The sequence below is a fragment of the Plasmodium relictum genome, assembly GCF_900005765.1.
Source record: "Plasmodium relictum strain SGS1 genome assembly, chromosome: 11".
Lineage (NCBI taxonomy): Eukaryota > Apicomplexa > Aconoidasida > Haemosporida > Plasmodiidae > Plasmodium > Plasmodium relictum.
In genome coordinates, this window is record NC_041689.1 from 292,368 (window position 1) to 313,925 (window position 21,558).

At 18.2% G+C, this 21,558-nt stretch overlaps 5 protein-coding genes across 5 annotated transcripts; all 5 read right to left on the reverse strand.

The window, feature by feature from the left end:
* Positions 1-667: 667 nt before the first annotated feature.
* On the reverse strand, positions 668-4,807 carry PRELSG_1107900 (conserved Plasmodium protein, unknown function; the record flags this gene model as incomplete). The annotated part of the gene is made up of 1 exon (XM_028677336.1): positions 668-4,807. One exon carries the CDS (start codon positions 4,805-4,807, stop codon positions 668-670), a length of 4,140 nt encoding a protein of 1,379 aa, XP_028533735.1.
* Positions 4,808-7,822: 3,015 nt separating this feature from the next.
* On the reverse strand, positions 7,823-8,898 carry PRELSG_1108000 (conserved Plasmodium protein, unknown function; the record flags this gene model as incomplete). The annotated part of the gene is made up of 3 exons (XM_028677337.1): positions 7,823-8,085; positions 8,178-8,285; positions 8,475-8,898. The coding sequence occupies 3 exons, from the start codon at positions 8,896-8,898 to the stop codon at positions 7,823-7,825; spliced, it is 795 nt and encodes a 264-aa protein (XP_028533736.1).
* Positions 8,899-9,418: 520 nt separating this feature from the next.
* On the reverse strand, positions 9,419-11,758 carry PRELSG_1108100 (exonuclease, putative; the record flags this gene model as incomplete). The annotated part of the gene is made up of 2 exons (XM_028677338.1): positions 9,419-10,527; positions 10,747-11,758. The coding sequence occupies 2 exons, from the start codon at positions 11,756-11,758 to the stop codon at positions 9,419-9,421; spliced, it is 2,121 nt and encodes a 706-aa protein (XP_028533737.1).
* A 1,233-nt stretch (positions 11,759-12,991) lies between these two features.
* PRELSG_1108200 (calpain, putative) lies at positions 12,992-19,126 on the reverse strand (the record flags this gene model as incomplete). Its single annotated transcript, XM_028677339.1, has 1 exon — positions 12,992-19,126. One exon carries the CDS (start codon positions 19,124-19,126, stop codon positions 12,992-12,994), a length of 6,135 nt encoding a protein of 2,044 aa, XP_028533738.1.
* Positions 19,127-20,584: 1,458 nt separating this feature from the next.
* PRELSG_1108300 (conserved protein, unknown function) lies at positions 20,585-21,151 on the reverse strand (the record flags this gene model as incomplete). Its single annotated transcript, XM_028677340.1, has 1 exon — positions 20,585-21,151. One exon carries the CDS (start codon positions 21,149-21,151, stop codon positions 20,585-20,587), a length of 567 nt encoding a protein of 188 aa, XP_028533739.1.
* Between the last annotated feature and the right edge of the window lie 407 nt (positions 21,152-21,558).

Sequence of the window (21,558 nt, forward strand, 5' to 3'; positions counted from 1 at the left end):
CATTAAAGTTAACAATAGATTTAAGAATTTTTTAATAATATTCTCATTTTTTTTTTTTTATAATATGAAATTTTCAGCAGTGTGAAATTAAATTTAACTATTCAATGTTATTAGTTCTTTTTATTTTTAAAAATATGTTAAATAATTTCATTAAAACACGCATAAAAATTTTTCTTCTTTTATATTTTCCTTGATATTTCCTTTATATTTCAGAGGATTTGGTTTTTTATTTTATATCATTTTTGAATTATTGCTTTGCTTCTATCATGCCTTTTTTCTTTTTGTTTTTTTTTCTTTCATTAATGTATTTAAAAAAATATTGAATCTATATTTTATTTATTAATGTATTTGTACTCATTGTGTTCCTATTTCATTATTATTAATTTTTTTCTTATTATAGTTTTTACTTTTTTCTAAGTTTCTCTTTTTTTTTATAACAAATTTATTCCTTTTATGCATTTTTATAGTTTCAGACAATGTTTTTCTAATACTTCTTCTTATTTTTTTTATATAAATGTAATATTTGAGTTAATAAAGGTAAATTATTTATATTCCCATTAAATAAAAAAATCAAGTATTTGTAATTACCAATATTGATAAATTAAATAAAATTATTTTTAAATATAACTTCTGTTTTAAAAATTCATGTCTTTATATATTTATATAATCATTCATACTGTCTCTTTTTATTAACTTCGTTTTGTGTGGATAAATATTCTGCGTTTATTTTTTTATTACTCATATTTTTATTTGAATTGTATACAAATGGAAATTCTGAATTATTTCTAAGTAAAGGATTATTAAGTATCTTATGTTTAGATGTGCAGAATTGATCGTTCAAATCATTCGAATTATTTCTTTTATTATATTGCTCATTTATTAATTTTGAAATTCGATTATCTGGTTGATTATTTAAATGGCATATTACATGCCTATTTGATTTATAAGCTACTTGATTGTTTGCTTCATTTTTTATGAAATCATTTCTTTGTTCTGAATTTTGATACTTTTTTTTAAAAAATGATTGATTATTCATTTGATATTTACTAAGTTTTTTATTTATTGAATGATTATTATCTAAGTGTTGATCTGTTGCATTTTTTTCGTAGTATAGTGTTTTTTTATTAAAATTATAGTCAATCATTTTTTCTGTATTTTGATTATTTTTATAACTATTATTAGTATTTTTAATAAAAGTATTTAAGTGAGTATTAGAATAATCTCCTTTCTTAGAATTATCAAATTTTTTATTTGATGAAAAATTTGTATATGTGCATTTGGAATTTGAACTATTTTTTTGGAATGAAGATGCTGAAGTGTTTTGATTATTTAAACGATAACTATTAGGATAATATTTTTCTTCTTCATTATATATATTATTATATGATAGTGTTGAATTTGCTGAACTTAATATATAATTATTGTTTGTATTGTTATAAGGGTCATTTATAATATCTGTATAGTTGTTTTTAATTATTAAATTAGAATATCTGTTTTTATTTTCATTATGTAATAAGTTCCCATTTGACGAAATTGAATTATTATGAAAATTTAAACTGCTTTCATTAAATATAATAGAACTATTATTATTTTTTTCTGAAATTTCACTTATTTCATTTACAATATTATTTTCTATAATGTTACTGTTATTGTATGGGTTTAATTTATACATTTTTATTTCATCTTCAAATATTTCGTTATTATTTTTTTTTCTATTTTCTTGATCTATATATGCTTCTAATAATTTGTTATATCTATTACCAATCCATTTCTTGAATTCTTTAAAACTAAGAGAACTGGAATTTTCATCGTCATTATTTTCATCCTTGCTTTCTCTTATATGGTTCTTTATATCTTCAGAATCATTTATAATATTATTATTAGTTGTTTTCGTTATGTTATTATCGTCATCGTTTTTTATTAAATTATCTTCATTCCTCTTTGTATAATAATATTCATCATTTTCCAGATTTCCATAATTTTTTGATAAATTATTTTCACAATTCTTAATTTTGTCATCACTTATTGTTTCTATATTTTCACATAAGTTATCTTTCTCTAAAAAAAAATTATTTATTTTATATTTTTCTTTTTCATATACATAGTTTTTTGTATTAATATTAACATATTTTTTTTCATGATCATTTAAATATTCTTCATTCTGATATTCTTTTTTTTTATTTTTTTTTTTTAAAAATTTCAAGTCAGAATTATTAATTCCATTATTATCATTAATGGCGTTATTATCATTGTTAATGCTATTATTATTATAGTCATTACTAACATTATTATTTATATCATCTTTATTATTAATATCATCTTTATTTTTATTATTATCATTAGTAACATTATTGTTAATGTCATCTTTACTAATATTATTATCATTATTAACATCATCATTAATAGTATTATTATTAATATCATTATTAATATTATTAATATCATTACTATTATCACTATCATTATTACTATTAAAATTATTATTATTATTATTATTATCTTTATTAATATTATCGTATTCATTATTACTAATATCATCTTTACTATTATTTTTATCATTATTATTATTAACATTATTATTATCATCTTTATTATTATAATCATTATTATTATTATTATTTTTATTGTCTTTATTATTGCTATATATTGTAGTAGATGCAGTAGTGGTATTATGCACTTTATCAAATATCTTCTCTAAACTATTTGTACTACTTTCATATATATTTTCTAGTGTTATATCATTTAAATCATTTTTTGTATAATTATTTTCTTTTTCATAATTATTTGGCTCTTTATTATTAATTATAATATTGATAATTCCATTTTTATAATTATTGTTACTTTTGTTCTTATATGTGTATAAATCTTTTTTATTAAAACTATTATTCATAGCATCACTTTTTTTAAAATAATTGGCATCATTATTATATTTTCTTACATAACTTTCTCCATTATTATATTTTACATCTATTTTTTTTATATTAGATAATTCATTTCTATTTTTAAAATTAGTATTTCTGTAACCTCCATTTTCATCGTATTGCTCATAATTATAATTATTTTTATAAAAGTAATTATCGTTGTTATTTTTTTTATAATAATTATCTCCATTATTGTTAGTATCATTATGATTATTATTTTTATAATAATGATTATCACCATTGTTATTATAATTAATTTTAAAATTATTATTTTTGTAATTATCACTATTTTTTGAGATATTGTTATTTTTATAAATGTCATTCTTATAATTATCAATATTTTGCATATTGTCATTATTTTTTGAAATATCACTACTTTTTGAATTGTCAACAGATTTATATACACTATTAATGCTATTTCTATAATTATTCATGTTATTATTTTTAAAATTTTCTTTGATTTTGTAACTATCATTACTTTTATAATTACCATTATTACCATTTTTATAATTATTTATACCATTCATTTTATAATTTTCAGTGTCTTTAAATTTTTCATTATTTTTATAATTATTTTTTAAATTATCACAATTTTTATATTCATTTATATTGTTATACTTATAATTGTCACTATTTTTATGAATATCATCATTTTTAAAACTCTCATTCTTTTTGAATTCATTTTTTTTATTGATATCGTTATTTCTGTAATTACTGTTAATTTTATGTAAGTTTGAATTCATTTTATTATTTCTATAATCTTTTTTATAAGATAAATTTCTATTATATGTAATAAAATTTTTATAATTACCATTTTTATTTAAGATCACATTTTTATTATTCAATTTTTCACTATTATATTTATCATTTATATCTTCATTTTTTCCAAATAAATTAGTCATCGTACTACTTGTACTAACTGTGCTAATAACAACATTCGCACTATTATTGTTACTTTCATCGTTTTCATCTTTTATTTTATTATTTACTCCACACAATTTATCACTTTCTTCTTCTTTTACTTCATATTTTTTGATATCTTCATCCCTTTTTTCTATATCGTTAGTTTTAATATTTTCCTCCTTTTTTTTATTTTTTTTATAACTTTTTACACTTTTGTTACTTATTCTTTCTATATCATAATTGTTGATATTTTCTTCTTTTTTTTCTGGATCATTAATTTTTGAATTTTTTATATTATCCTCATTTTTTCCAAAATTTTCTTTTAAAATATTCCTTTTTTTTAAATCATTTTCATCTTCAACAATCTCTGATCCATTTGTTGATAATTTAGAATTATTACAAAAATAAAAACTTTTGGGAATTTCAATTGAATTATTATTTTTTGAACATAAATTTTTTTTATCATTCATATTTACATTTTTGCTCATTTCCTTCTTATTGCTATTTATGTTTATGTTTTTTGTGTAACTCAAATCATTTTTTTTTTCTATTTTATTATATGCTAATTTCCTAAAGTTCTGGAAAAATTTGTTATTATTATCATTACTATTCCTATTTTCCTTGTAATTTATTAAATTTCTATTTAAGAAAGAATTGCTGTTCTTGTTTTTAAATTCATTTTGTGATAATTTGTTAAAATTTTCAACATTTTTACTATTCCAATTTATAGTATTTTCTTTTTGATTGTTGCTGTTACTACTTTTTTCATTGTTTTTTTTTATAATTTTATCACTATGAGCATTTTCATTGAATTTTTCAAAAGAATAGCCTCTCTCATTTTTATTTTTTTTGTATTTATTAATTTTATCATCTATAATTGCTTGATTTTTTGAGTTCATTGATTGAAAGGTATTTTTATTTTCTTTTTTAACATAATCACATTTTCCTATATTTCTATTTTTCATTGCTTTTGAATTGTTCATTTTAATTTAAAATTTTTTTTTTTTTCTTTTTTTACTTTTCCTACTTTTTTCTAGGATGTTTTTCTTTTTCTTTTTTTATTGCTTAATATGAATTTATCAAAATTAAAAGAATAAAAAAATGGTACATATATATATATTAACGTCAATTTTTATAGATTTATAAAAAAGATAAATACTTAGTTCATTATAAAAATATATTTATATTAAAAATCAATTTACCTTAACTGTTAATAATATATTTATAAAATATTAATTGATATGAAATTATAAAGACATTTAATGTATTAATTTATAAAAATAAATTTTAAAAGATTTCTCAATATAAGTTTACATGCATAAATATATCGTATAAAAAATGTGCATAATTCAAATATATACTATGTAATATCACTTTTTAATCAAAAGAAAATTTCAAAAATTGAATATTACATTTAAAGAAAAATCAAGTAAAAAAAAAAAAAATAAAATAAATAAGAGATTACATCTATTAGTTAATAGGAAATTGAGTCTATATATTTAACTTTTTTTTTTCATATTTTTCCATTATTTTTCATTTTTTTTTTTTTTACAAACTATTATTTTTGTATTTTTTAAATTTTTATATTTCAACCCCTTTTTATTTTATTTTTTTTTTTTTTGTTTATATTTTTGTTGCAATGTTATTATTTTTTTTAATTCTTATTAGCATAATATTTTTCTTTTCGTACGCATATATAGCACAAATTAGTTAAATTAAATTTTTTTTCTTTTTAATGTATATTATTTTTATAAAAAATAAAGAAATCTCTTTTATCTTAATATTTAATGATTCATATTTTTTATTAAAGAATTTTTTTCTTAAATTAAAAACTATTTAAAATTTATACTTCATATATTTACCTATTGTTATTTTATTTAAATATTTATTTATTTAATTTTTTTTTTAATTAAGAATTAATTTTAATAATAAAATACTACTTATATGAGAAAAACCGAAATATAAATAATACATTTTTTTCTTTTAAATTTACATGTATTCTTATTTTTATTCTTTTTAATTTATAATTTTTTTTTTTTTTTTTTATCTATATCAAAACTTAAAAAAAAATTATATATTCTTTTAAAAAAAAATAACATTCACATGATAGTTTCTTTTTTTATCTTGTTGATTTATTTATCTTTTTATCCTCCTTTTAATTCTCATGAAATTTAATTTTATGTTAAAAATATTATGCAATTTTATATTTAAAATATATTAGACAATTATAAAAATATTAAAAAAAAATGCATATACATATATATAATTCATAAATTATTAACAACATTAAGAATAACAAAATACAAAAATGTATAGATATGAGAATATTTGTCTTAATATAATTTAACTTTTTTTGTTAATTGTTTAATATAGAATATTACAATATTATTTTTTTTTCTTTTCTTTTTTTTATACTCATATATATAAATTTAATAAGAAAATTTTCATTCCTTTATTAGCATCTAGATTAATAAATAATACGAAAGTTCATTATTATATTAGAAGTTTATTAATTTTTTTTTTTTTTTTATATATTTAAAGGGGATTTATTAAATATATTTCTAATAAAGTAAAAATGTATTTAATGAATCAAACAAAATACTATATATTTTAATTTATATTAAAAACGTAAAATAAAATAAACAATTTTTTACAGTCTATATCAATTTTTTTATATTTATATCAACTTCAATATGATTTTTTAAAATGAATAATTAAAATTTTGCAATTACTTTTTTGTTTTCTTAATTAAAATTTTAAAAGAGAATAAATCAATATTATAATTTTTTTTTTTATGAAGAATAATTTTTTTAATTTATTTTTTTAATTATAAATTATTATTAAATGTATTCACATTAATTATAATTAGAAGAATTACTATTATAAAGAGATTTCTGAATTAAGATGCTTTAATTTTGTTTAGATATATTATTTCTTCTTTAATTTATAAATTTTTTTTTTTTCTATTAAATTTATTCCGTGTATATTGGAATAAAGTAAAAAAAAATAGCAATTTATAAATTTTGTGCCCTTAATATTTCCCATTAGTTATTATAAAATTGCATATTTTTTTTAAAAATTTCTTCATAATATTATAAAATAAAATAATAAATTTAGAAAATTTCAAAATTAAAAAGATTTTAATATCAAAAAAAAAAAAAAAAAGTGAATATATGTCTATTTTATTTTATGTTATTTTTCACTTAAAAAATATAACAAAATAACGATAAATAAAAAACATAAAAAAACAAATATTTCATTTTCATATTTCATAGAATAAAATTAAAATACCTAAACTATTTTGATACTTTTATAAAATTTGAAAAAATTTTTAAACTTTTGAAAAACAAAATTTTTATTATATAAATACATATATATTTATATATATATATATGATTTATTATTCCCATTAAATTCTAAAAGAAAAAACATAGTTTTTTTTTCTTATATAAAAACTTATTTTTTTTTGAGATACATTGTAATGTTAGAAGATAATTTAGAAAATAAAAAAAAATTATAAATTAAAATTTATAAAAAGTATAATTTCCTAAACGTAAAAAATTATGATTTACAATAGTGTCAATCAAGATAAAAAGTTAATTAAAAAAAATATTAGAATTTAAATGTTATAAAAAAAAAAAAAGAATAAAAAAAAAAAAAAGATAAAAAAAAAAAAGATCTGAATAAAAAAGAATTCTACTAAGCATACTACATAGTGTTTTGACAATTAAATATAAAAAAAAGAAAGTGTTCTAATTTTTGTTGAAAACATATTTTTCATTTATTTTATGATTTCTATTTAACTTTTTTTTTTTTGTTATAGGAATATTTGACATAATCTATATATATTTATTGGCTTCTTCATTTTAACCTTTTTCTTAATTATTTATTGGTTTTCTTTTTAAAATTCTGATCTATTATATATTATAATATTATAACTATATTGTTCTCTCTCGTTAATATTCATTTTCTTAATTTTTTTTTTCTATCTAATTATTTTAAGATTGCATTCTTTTAAATATTTCCTCATGACGACATTTTATATTCGAACATTTAAAAATTAATTTAGTGTTTTCAATAGCTTCCTCAAGATATTTATGCACTAAATCTGAACTCCATTGAGCTAAATGCTTTGTTGTTTTTATATCATCATCATCCTGATTTTCTTTCTTTACTTTTGATAAACTTTCATCTTCAATATGCGAAATACTTTCAAAACCAACCTCGGAGTCTGAATAAACAGGATATACATGCATGTTTCCTTTAAAACAAAAAAAAAAAAAATGTAAAAATAAATTAAATAGAAATTGTAATGCTATTTTATTTTCTATTATTATATTTTCTTATTGATACCCTCTTCTCCTTCTAAATACAAAAATCTATTTTTTTTACTTTTTTTATTTTCTAAATCCTTCTCCTTTTCAATATTATCTAGTTTTTTAACTTTGACATGTTTTGCTGCTGTTAAATATTTTACAGAAATTCATTCATTTATTATTTTTATTTTTTTAAATTTTAGAAAAGTATATACATATATACACGTTAATATATGTTCTAAATATATTATATATATTTTTACATTCTTATAAATTTATATATATTTAATGTATATTTTATTTTATTTCTTTAATAGAATAAAAGTATTTTTACCAATTAGCCACCTCTTTTCATTAATTTTAATAACTTTTTCATTTTTCCTTTTATTTCTTAAATTAAATTTTGATGAACTTTTATTTTCACATAATTTTATATCATTAGTTTTAATAATTTTATTAGAAGTATTTTTAGATATAGGAAAAATAGCATTCACTGTCTTATTATTTTTATTGTCTTTTAGAATATATGTATTATTATTTGTTTTATTTAAATTATTTTTTACTTCATAATTATTTATATTTATTAATTCTCTTCTTTTTGTATTATTATTCACTTTAGAAAAGTATAAATTCTTATTTTTTAAAGCATAAGCATTAATAGAATTTTTCTTGAACTCATTTATTTCATTTCGTAATTTATTTATTTTCAAATGAAAATTTTCAATTTTATCATTCCATCTATAATTTATCGTTTCCATTTTTATATACTTTTAAAGAAGTTATTAGAAGCTTAATAATTTAAAAAAAAAAAAAAGAGTTTAAATTTATAAAAACAAAACAAATAAGCAATGTAACAACAAAAAAAGAAAAAAGAGTTGACAAAAAATTATTTTTTTTTTTTATATTTAAAAAATATTATTTTTATAATATATATTTTAATGGAAAAAAAAAAAAAATAAATGAATTGATAAAAAAATTTTGTCAAAATACTATAATATTCATAAATATTTAATTAAATTTTCTAATTCTTTTTAATTCAACAAAAAAATAGCATATTTTTATATAAAAAAAATATAACTGTAACCTATTTTATTAATGTGTACATACATTTTTAATTTTTTAAGATTAAAATTTTTTTTTAAATATTGAATAAAATTTAAAAATTGTTATATTAACTTTAGTATATGATATACATATTTTCTTTAATAATAGACCTTTTATAATTTTATTATGATGTTCTTACATATTTTTTTTTAGTACGTATTTAGTATAATTTCATTACCATATACAATTTTTCATTTTATATTTTTGTATAAAAATGTCGATTAAATTATTACTATTTGACAAACATACAGAAGAATAATTATATTCTGTTAATTTTTCTTCTATTTCTATGAGATTATAAGAATCAATAGATGCATAATTTATTTGATCTTCTGTTAGGGGTCTTTTACTCCAATCAGATAATTGCAATTGTTTATCTAATTTTCTTTTTAAAAATTTTTGACATAAATCATTTAGACTTTTAAAATGAAGTTTACTGATTTTGTTATGGGAAACAATTGTATCGTCATATTTATTGAAACTATTTTTTATTTCATTATTAAGATCGTAATGGTTACTATTTATTACCTTTTTAAATAATGCAATATCATTTTTTTCAATAATATCTCTATTAAATAATTCGAAATGAAAAGCATTATTATCGCATATAATATCTTTATGATTTTTTATGTTCATATATAATGGATCCTTTAAGTCTATTACATTAACAAACGTGTTTAAATGAGAAATATTTTGAAAAAAAGAAGATATTTTTTGCATATCACAAGAAAAATTGTAAAATAATTTGTATATAAATGGATTTTCTAATAGCCACTTAAAAAAAGAATATATTAATAATTTAAAATTATAATCAATATTTAATAAATCAACTATATAAATTTCTTTACTTGTTGAAACTGAAATTATACTCACTTTTTGATCTTTACACCATTCTACATCTATAGCAACAAAATATCTTTTCTTTTTTTTTTTTAAATTATTATTAATATCTTCTATAGTAATGATATTATCATATACTTCTATTTTATACGTATCTTCAATATTATAAATGTTTTCTTCCCAATATTTTTGCTGTTCATTTTTTATACATATCATTAACTTTTTAAATTCGTCAGCATCTTTCAAAAGTAATATATTTTTCATATTATCAGGTAAATAATAATATTCAGTATTTATAATATTACTATTTTCTTGATTTTTTCTTTTTAACATATCATTATTTATTTCTATTTTCTTTATATCATCTTCTTTTCTAACACCTGAATTATCTAAAAGTATATATTCCTTTGTAGCTAAATACCCCCAATAACTCAACGAAAATTCTATTAAAAAAAAAGATAAATATAATGTCAAAAAAAAGAAGAAAAAAAATATGATATAAAAAATAATAAAAAAGATAAAAAGGAGGTAATAAAATATAAAAATTAATAAACAAAAAAAAAAAAAAAAAAAAATAAATAAATAAATAAATGACTTAGAGAGTAAGATAATTAAAAATAAGGAATAATCTTATATAAACATTTTAAAGGAAATAATTATACCTGTTAATGGGTCTACATATAACAGAAAAAGGAAAACTTCTTTTTTCAAATCATTACATTTTAATGAATTTAAAAATAAAAAGAGGAGATTTTTTGATTGAATTTTTAAAATATTTTTCAGTAAAATTAAGCAATTAAATGAAGAGTTTTCCTTAAAAGGTTTTGTAATATTCATACTTTCAGAATAAAATATAGATGCTAATTCAATAGCTTTCGAAAAAAAATTTTTATCATTTAAAAACTCATAAAATAAGTAGTCTAAATTTTTTACATCTAATTTTTCTTTTAGTTGATTTTTATCGTAATTTATATAATTTAGTACATAGAAGAATTTTTTATATTTAATAATTTCACACATTAAATTAATATCTAATGAATTCATATTATTTATGTTATTTTTAAAATAAAATTCCAAACTATTTAATACTATATCTTGTATAATATTTTTTTTACTATTTTTTAATGAGGGACTAGCAGATTTTATAGTATTATCGTTAAAAATACAAAAAATAAATTCTCCATTTTCATTTTTAAAAATCCTGTGATAACATTTAATCAAATCAAGATATATTCTTTTAATATTATCTTTATATTCGTTTGGTGTTGCAACGTTTTTGGTATCTAAAAACTTTAGAACAAAAAATATTACATTTGCGCAAATAGCCCTAACTTCCTTACTTTTACATAAAGGTTGCAATATATCATATATATTCTCTTTAACATAAACTTTATTGTTTGAGGAATCATTAAAATTTTTTAAATTGTCAAAATTGTAGAGTTCATTCTTTGTTGAGTAATTTTTTTTTATCCATGTATTTTTTAATTTTTCAAAAAAAAAATTTGCATATGATTTATTTATCTTGTATCCATTAAGATTCAATAATGAGTAATGTAACTTGCCTATTAATTTATTACTTTTATTGTTCCATGAATAGTAAGATTTCCTCCCATATTTGAAGATAGAAAAATAATTTTGTTTACTACATTTTAATTTACTGTAATACTTTTGCATATTTCTTCATTTAAAAAATTTTACATTTAAAGAAATATATAATAGTATACATAATTTTATTATAATAAATATTAAGCTTTATCATATCTAAAACTATTAGGATATATTACAATTTTTTTTATGAAATAATAATTTTCTTTTTTTTTATTTCTTTCTAAACTTTTATCAATATTTATATGAATTTTTTAAATAATAATTATACACATCACAAAAAAAAAAAAAAAAGATAAATATTTAAAAAAATAATATTTAATAAAAAATAATTTTTTAAATAAATACTTTTTAATATATTGTTAAAAAAAAAATTATAAAAATAGTATTATTTATAAAAAGTGTTTCTTTCTATATAATTTTGTACAATAATTATTTTGTAATTTTTTTTTTAAGAAAATTTTCTTATTTTTTAAAAAATATTTTGGAATTTTCTATAAATTTTCTTTATATATATATATATATGTTGTTTCATTTAGATAAATTTTTTTTAATATTTACAAAAATGAGAATACATATTAAAAACATTTATTAAAAAAAAAAAAAAATAATAATAATAATAACAAATATTTAAAAATTATGAAAATCAAAATGTGAGAATCAAAATTTCATATGATAAAACAATATTAAAATTGTTCATGAAAATAAGAAAATAAACAAAAACCATATAATCTATGATATTCCTAATGTTTATTCCATGAACATAAAAGTAATAAACGAATTAAAAAATGAAAGTGTATATGTATAATTTATTAATTCATTACATAAACGTAAAAAAATTTTTAAATATATAACAAAAAAATTTTAAATTATCAAAAACGTAAATGAAGTTTCATTAACAAATTTTATATAAATATACAAATTTAGAATAATATGGAAAAAAAAAAAGTATAAATTTCAAATGATGCAGATAAAAAAAAAAAAGGAAAATAAATATATAAGTATGTGCGATTTTTTGTTTAATATATATGTTATATTTTTCTTGCAAATTAAATTCCCTTTTTTTTTATTTTAATTTTAATAGTTTAAGTTCATTTTTTGTATTCATTTTTTTTTTTAAATGAATATCTCATATCATCTTATAATTGAATTCTTCTATCTAAAATATTTTATAATTCCTTTTTTGATTAGATTTTTATGGTTTAAATTTTTTTTTTGTAAATTTATGTTTTTTTATTTGTTATATATTTTAACTATTTTTATCTTTCGAAGTAGATTGAAAAAAAAGAAAATTCACTTGCATTAATGAATAGGATAACACTTATCTATAGTAATTGCTTTATCAGAAACAAAATGAACTTCATGATTACATAGAATGTCGTCTTTTATATTTGTTGTTATAAGTAATAAATATGATGTAAGGTTATTTTCTAACTCTACTAATGATATTAAGACAGAATTAAATTTTATGTAATAATCATAAGCACATGTAGAAAGAGGAAGAATATCATTACCTGAACTACCATGTATGTTACATTTTTCTATTAGTTTGTATATCGATCCATTATATGAAATAGTAGTGTTAAAATAATTATTTTTTATAATATTTCCATTTTCACAATCATTGGTAAAAAAATCCGTTGAACTTACTATTTTATAAATATTAACTAACGGTATTCCTTTAATATCCCTATTTTGAAGAAATGTGATTCTTAATGATAATAAAGTAACTGATGTAGTATGAAATAAAATTACTGAATAATTTTTTAAAGAATATAAAGGGACAACTACATATTTAAAGAAAGAAAAGGGAGGTAAAGTATATGCATAAGGAATAAAATACAAAATCGGTTTTTGCTTAAATTTTGGATAATGTATACATATTTGGTAATTTCCTGTAGTGTTTGCTCTATATAAAGAAGGGATAAGACAGTAAACTCCACTTTTTAAGGTGCATTCGATATAACAACAACCAGCCTTATATGCTCCACTTGATATGACTTCTCCTTTTTTTAATCCTCTTGGAGAAGATGTTAAACCTTTAAAAATTCTTAAATTAACAGAATGTTCTTGGGAGCACTCCAAAAATATACAAAAAGGAGACTCTTCAGGAACATAAAATCGTATATGTGGATTTCTAAAATAAGACCACAAATTATTTGAGCATCCACCTGCACTTTTATTTGTCCATTCTCCTTTAAAATAAAGAGATTCATAGTTTTCAGGCAATAATGGAGGCAACTCATATAATGACAAATGAGTATGACTAAATACTTTTAACGTAAAATTAAATTCTTCTTTCTGAGAATATTGAGATACAATTAATACAAAATCAACATTTCTCAAAAATTCTTGTTCACTATCTAGAGAAGAATTAAAATTATTTTCATTTGAAGTATTGTTTTTTTGTTTCTTTACATCATAGTTAAAATTATCTTCTACTCCGCCAATCACTAATTTCGTAAAAGTGCATTCCCCATTAGAATAAATTCCTTGTTTAATTGGAAATAATGGGCAAATTATTCTATCCTTTCCTGCATGAATATGTAAAGCTAAATATTTTTGAGAGACATCTGTTTTTCTTTCTCTAACATGCCTTGACAAAAGAACCCAAACTTCTATGGGTTTTTTTCCGATATAATATAAACCGTCTTCTGATAAATCTTGTTTTCGTACATTCACATGTAAAGCAAATTGTGGATTATAAGCTACTAAATGAGTATCATCTAATAGTATTGAGGAATTCAAAAAAGCACTATTTTCCCATTTAGTGTGAATTTCAAATTGATAAGGAAAAATAACGCTATTCCAACATATATATATATGAGAAAAATATTTCACTACATCTTTCCAAGGTATCCAGAAGCATCCATCATCTTTACTTTTTGCTTTTTCTAAAGAATAATTTAACTTTCTTTGCAATTCTTTTGTCCATGTTGTTACATCGTAATGTGAATACTTTCCTTTCCATCTAATACATCCCCAGGGATTTTTTATATATAATAATTTATCTTCATTATGTGTTTCAATATTTAAAATTGAATAAGCATGTCTAGTTACAATTCCAGTTGACATGGATACTCCTTCAGGGTAATCTAATCCTGATGGTGCTGCATCTTTTAATTCTAAAGTACCTAAACAAACTACGCATTTTCCTTTTTTTATTCCATCATAAATATTATTCCATATAATATCCCACCTTTTATCATATTCCTCATTCTCTACCTCAGGAGTTAAACTTTCTTCTTTTTTGTTCAAATCACTATAATTATCAATAGAACCACATACATATGATGATAAATCCATGTTGCTTATCTCTTCATTTATAAATTTATTTCTATAATTCTTATATATTTCATAATCTTTACTTTCTTTGAGTAATTTTTTTTTCCTTATATTTATATCAAATAAGTCATTGTTCCTCGACATATCTGTAATTACATTGGAGTGTATTAAGTTATTAAATGAATATGTAGTTATCAAAGTAGGATTCATTAGATTCATATTTTTTAAATTAATCTCTATTGAACTATGTTCCATTAAGGTATTATTTTCTAAATTATAGTTAACTGAATTATTTATTATATGATTGCCTTCTGTTGAGTTATTCTCCTCTAATTTATATTCTATTTGAGTATTCAAGGAATTTAAACATCCATTACTATATAAACTTCTTACACATTTTTTCCCATTTTGATTCTTCTTAAAAATTTTTTTTTTTCCTTTTTTTATTTTCTTCTCTTGAGATAAATACATTTCTTTAAAAGCCCAATAAATTTTCAATTTTTTGTATTTTATAAAATCTTCTCTTAAATAAGAATAATTAGAATTTCTATGTAAACGATGCAAATTTAAGTTAACACAATTTTTTAATGTATGATAATTCGATATAATTGAGTGATTAACATTACATATCTTGTTAGTACAGTTATTTTTCTTCATAAAAGGAAATGCTAATTGTCTTCTTTTGATTGATTTCTTTTTTTTGTGTTTCATTTTCTCTTCTTTTTCTATTGCTGGTACTTTTTTTATTTTTTCTCTTTTCTGTGTTTTCGATATAAGTTTATAATGACTATTTTGCTCATCTTTACTAATTCTTTTAATATAATATTTAGATTCATTAAATTCATTTTTCTTTATTTTTGAATTTTTTTTTTGTAGTGAATGCATAGTAGACTTATCAAAGGAAGGAGGAGAACTTCTTATCTTGGATTTAAAAGAAATTGTAACAGGAATCCAACCAGTCAAATAATATAAATCAGAACCTGGATTAGAACCAAACATAGAATAAGATCCTCCCATTAATTTAACAAAAGCTTTTTCTAATAAAGTAACCCATAATTCTTTCTGGTTATTTGAATAAGCTACTAACAACGCATTATTAATTTTAACAGGTACATAATCATCTATTATTATTTTTCTTTGAATTCCATTACAGTGTAATCTACATATATACATACCACTTGGATTAAAAATAGGCCAAGTTTTATTTACATATAAATAATGAGATGTACATGGAGATATAATACTTGATAAAACTGGTATTTTGTGTTTTTTTTCATATTCTATTAACACTGTTAATGAAGATAAAAAAGAACAATCAGCAACAAATCCTTGTCTTATACAATTATTATATAAATCTGTAGACATTACAATTGGATTATCGTATAAATCTGATAATCTTTTCCATGTATGAAACTTTTTTTTTTGCCTATTACTTAATTCTAAAAATCCATCAGGATCTGTCCACTTAAAATTTAACCATCCATATAATTTAAAATGATTTAAGTAATGAAATATGCATCTTTTTTTATTACATTTCCAGCATGACATATAATTTTTTTTTATACAGTTTTCATTTAATTTATACTTATGATCACATTCTTGCAACGCCTTTTTTTCAACTTCTAATTTATTCATTTTAGTAAAATCTCTTTGTTTTATTTCATCAATTTTATTATTATTGTTTTCTCTCTTATTATTTAAATAAAAATTACTATCGCTATAATTTTCACTTTTTAGTTCTTTATTTTTCTTGTATTTATTCTTTTTTTTTGTAGAAACTTCTTCGTAAGCCATTTTATGAGAATCAGTTATTTTAATTTTTGTATTAACTTTTTTTTTATTAGAAATATTAATTTCTTTATTTTTTGAATATTTATAATAATTTGTTTTATTATTTTTTTTACTAAAAAATTTTTTATTATGATTCTCTTCTTTTAATTTTTTTTTTTCTTTTTTGTCATTTATTCCACTGATTCTACTTACCATACCAACTACCTCTTTTTTTTTATTTTCTTGATCATGTTTCTTTTTAACTTCCCGTTCTTCTTCATATTTTAATTCTTTTTCCTTTTTCATTTCACTTCTTTTTACATTTTCTTTATCTTTTTCTATTTCTTCTTTTGTAATTTTTAAATCAGAACTTTTAAATTCCAAAGTTTTTTTAATCAGCGTTACCCTCATATTATCTTCAAAAGAATAAGAAGGCTTAACTACATTTTTTTTCTTCTTTATAATTTTTATATCACTTTTATTTTTGATATTTATATTGGTTCCTCTAATGTTTCTCTTTTTTGTATGTTCTATAGAAGTAATATAGTAATCATACTTATTATCATAATTATTATTTAAATTTTTTTTTTTTGAATTGTTATTTTTGCTTTTCTTTTTTCCATTTTCTATATATGAGTAATTACTTAAATCATAACCTAAATTTTCATTATCAATTTTTTCATTTAGCTCTTTTTTCTCATTATTGTCTTTTGATTTTATTTTTGTGATTTTTTCTTTTTCACTCACTCTTTTTTCGTTTTCATTTCTTCTTTTTTTTAAATTAGAATCTTCATGATATTCCGTTTTGTTTAATGAGTATATTATATTGCTTTTTTTTTTTTGTTGAATCAAAGATTGATTTATTTTTTTTACAGTTCTATTTTTATTAAAATTGTTTTCTCTAGTGTTTCCATCTTCTAAATCCGTTTGAATAGATTTATTTAATGTTTTCGCATTTTTTATGTTAATTTTTTTCTTTTTTTTTTTTTTACTACTTTGTAACTTACATAGAGAATTTTTTCTAAGATGCAACCTATATAAATTATCTATACTGAGATTTCTACTGCTTACATATTTATTATCTTTCTTTTTTGTATTTATTCCATTGCTGTTTATGCTACGTAACTTTCTTTTCAAATTATGTTCTGATTCAAATTTATGCAAATAATTTTTATTTACTGAAGAATATCTTAATAAGTTGTTTGTTCCTGTTTGTTCATTTTTACTCTGAAAAAAACCGCAATAACTAATTTCTCCATTTTCTTCGCAGCTATTTACATTCCCTATTTCTTTTTTTTTTTGAATATAATTTAAAACATATTTCAAATATAAATTATTTTTTATATCAGGATCATTTTCTATCCATGGTAATATTATATATTTCCCAATTAAGGAACTTTCAAATAATATTTTTGAAGCATATGTATTTTCAGCGATATGACTAGGCATTAATGAAAATAGATTAAATTTATTATCATTATATTTATAAAATTCATATATATATATGAAGTAATTTTTTTTCAATTTCATATTTCTGAAATCATGATAATAAAGTAAAACTTCTTTATTTTTTTTTATGTCACTAATTATTTTTTCCTCTTTTTTTTTATAACTCATCCGTGAATTATCATTATTTTCCTCATTCTTTCTTTTATTTTCTTCTGTAAAATTTTCCTTTTTATTTTTACATAATAATTTTTTTTTTTTTTCCAAAATTAATTTTTCTATTTTACATATAGAACTTTTTTTCTTATCTCTAGAAGAAAATTTTCTTTTTATTAAATTATTATTAATTGTATTTATTATTCCTGTAAAAGAATTATTTTCGAATTTGTTTTCTTTTTCCTTTTCTTTTATATTTTCTTCGTTATTTTTTTTATTCCCTTTTCTGTTATTTTGTTTTTCTATTTTTTTTATTTCCTTAAACTTTGTTTTACATATTATTTCTTCTTTTTTTTCATTTTCTTTCTTTTTCTCTTTATGCTTTATGACTTTCATTTGTTCTATTTCTTTTAATTTTTCTTTTTTTTTCTTTTCTTCTTCTATACACATTTTATTTTTACTTTTAAATGAAGACGATTTTCCATTTTTGTTTGCTTGTTCTCTTCCTTGTTTTTTATCATTTAACCGAGTAAAATGTTTGTTACTACTTTTTATGATTTCATTATTACTGTTCGTGTTACAATTTTTAATAAAATATTTATTAGATATTTCATTAAACTTATTTTTATATGATTTCCTTTTTATTTTATTAATGGTACTATTACTACCCTCTTTTAAGGAGTCTATTTTTAGTTCATTATAAGTATCATTGTTGATTTTTATTGAATTGTTTTCATCATTTTTTTTTTTTTCTCTCACTTTACTAAATGTACACCCCATATCATTATATGAAAATTTTTCATTTAGAAATTTGAATAAAATTCAGAAAAATAAAGAATAAATTTAATAAAAATACTTTTATTAAAATTAATACAAATATAAAAAAATTAAAATATTTAAAAAAAAATTGCAATTTTACAAAATACAATTCTTTAATATTCATATACGTATATATATTTTTTTTCAAAAGAAAAATTTTTCTATATCAATATGATTACATTTTTTGTTAAAATCTATTAAATGAAAAAATATATATATTTATCAATTTTTTTTTTGTTTTTCTTAGTTAAAAAAAAAACTTTGAAAAAAAAAAAAAAATATTTTGTCACTTTAATAACATTGATCAAATAAAAGTAAAAAATGATAAAAACAAATTTAAACAATTTTCTTCATAAAAAAAAAAAATAAAAATTTTAAATAAACTAATCATTTATTTTGTTAATACAAAATAAAATTCTATTAACATCAAAATAATCAAAAACAAAATTTTAAAATAGGTATTAAATAAGAATTTAAAAAAAAAAATAAAGTAAAATAAATAAAAAATAATAAAAAATTTACAGATGAAATAATTTCTTCAGATTAAAATATGTAATTATTATAATTATACATAATATAAAAAACTATATATTTACTGTAATTTATAAAAAGACAGAAATATACCAATAATTTTTTTTTTTAATCTACTATTAAAAAAAGAGAACAAATCAAAAAGATATATAAAAATGGGAGGGAAAAAAAGAAAAAAATGTAGACACTAATAATATTATATATATTAACTAACATAATTAAATAGTTGTAAGTAAATTTCTTTTTTATCAATAAAAGTTTTAAAAATATTATTAATGAAAAAGTACTACCTCCTTTTATTACATAAAATAAAAAAGAGTTTATTATTCTATACTAAGAAAAAAATAAAATAAAAAAAAGATATTTTATAAAGTCTTTTATAAAAGAATATTTTAGGAAAAAAAAAATGATAAAGTAAAATTAAATAATAAACTAATAAAAATAATATTATATAAGTACAATTAAATATTTTATATATATATTTATAGAAGAATAGTAAATCCTTACAAATATCATTTCAAAAAAAAAAAGAATTAATTGAAAATATCTTTGTTCTTCAAAATTATATCATTTCCCTTTTCTTGTAAAAAAAAATGTATAATTAAAAAGTTGAAACAAAAACTATAAGAAAAAATAAACAGAAAAATACACATAAAAAAAAAAAAAAAATAGATAAATATGAATACTATGCATAAAAATAATTATAAGTATATAGATAAATTTTAAATGTGTTTTCACAAAATTCAAAATTTTAAATAAATACTTTCTTATTAAAAAAAACTTCGTATAGAAGATACTATATATACACATATATATAATTAAAAAAAAAAAAGGTTTGATTTATGTAATATGTCTATTTAAGAAAAATTTTTTTTTCTTGCTTTTTTTTTATTTCCACATATCAGCATTCTCATCAGGCATTTTAAAATCTCCAAACATTCCAGATGGTGGAGCGTATCCAAAAAATTTTTGAATGTTTTGTCTAGTTAACATAAGGGTTAATGTATAAATAAAAGTTGTTGAACAGTGATATATATTTTTTTCCTGAACACCTGCATGAGTTATTAAGGTGAAAGGGAAGATAGGTTTAAAAGGTAAAATAGCAATTGTTAATCCTTCAAATAAACTAAATAATATAGGCATCATTGACATAAAAATTAAACCAGTTATTACATTTGATTTTGTTTTTAATGATGCCATCATTTTTGTTTTTTGTGTGTAAATTTCTTCGGTAGAAACTTTCTTTTTCCCCTTCTTTTGATCTAGTTTACTTATTAATCCATCTTCTTTCTCCTTTTGAACTTTTTCATATAACACTTTTATTTCTTCATTTAAAGATATAAATTCATTCTTTCTATATACAAATAACCAACTTAAAAATTCAGAAAAAATTCCACATCCAATTGCTATTCCTATTATAATAAAAATATCAATCTTTTTTATACTGTCATCCATATTCCCAAAAAAGAGAAAATTCACATATATATGTGTAATTTAAATAAATACTTAAATAAAGAATACTTTAAAGAAATAATAAAATTAATATTATTGTGCTTTTACTTTTTTTTTTTTTTTTTATTTCTTATTTACCTCTTTTAAATAAAATGATAAAAAAAAATTAATACTGCAAATTTAAAATATTAGAGATTATTTTGCAAAAATACAACCCATTCAAAAATGATAATAAAAAAAGAATCCAAGAAAATTTTTATATATTATAAAAAAAATAAAAAAAATAGTAAATGCTGTAGCTAGCTAAATATTGAGCAGAGTAATATATATAATACTCAATATTAATACCTTAATTTTAAATATATTCTTTCCTTTTTTTATTTTTCTTTAATTTCTATTTTTTAAAAATT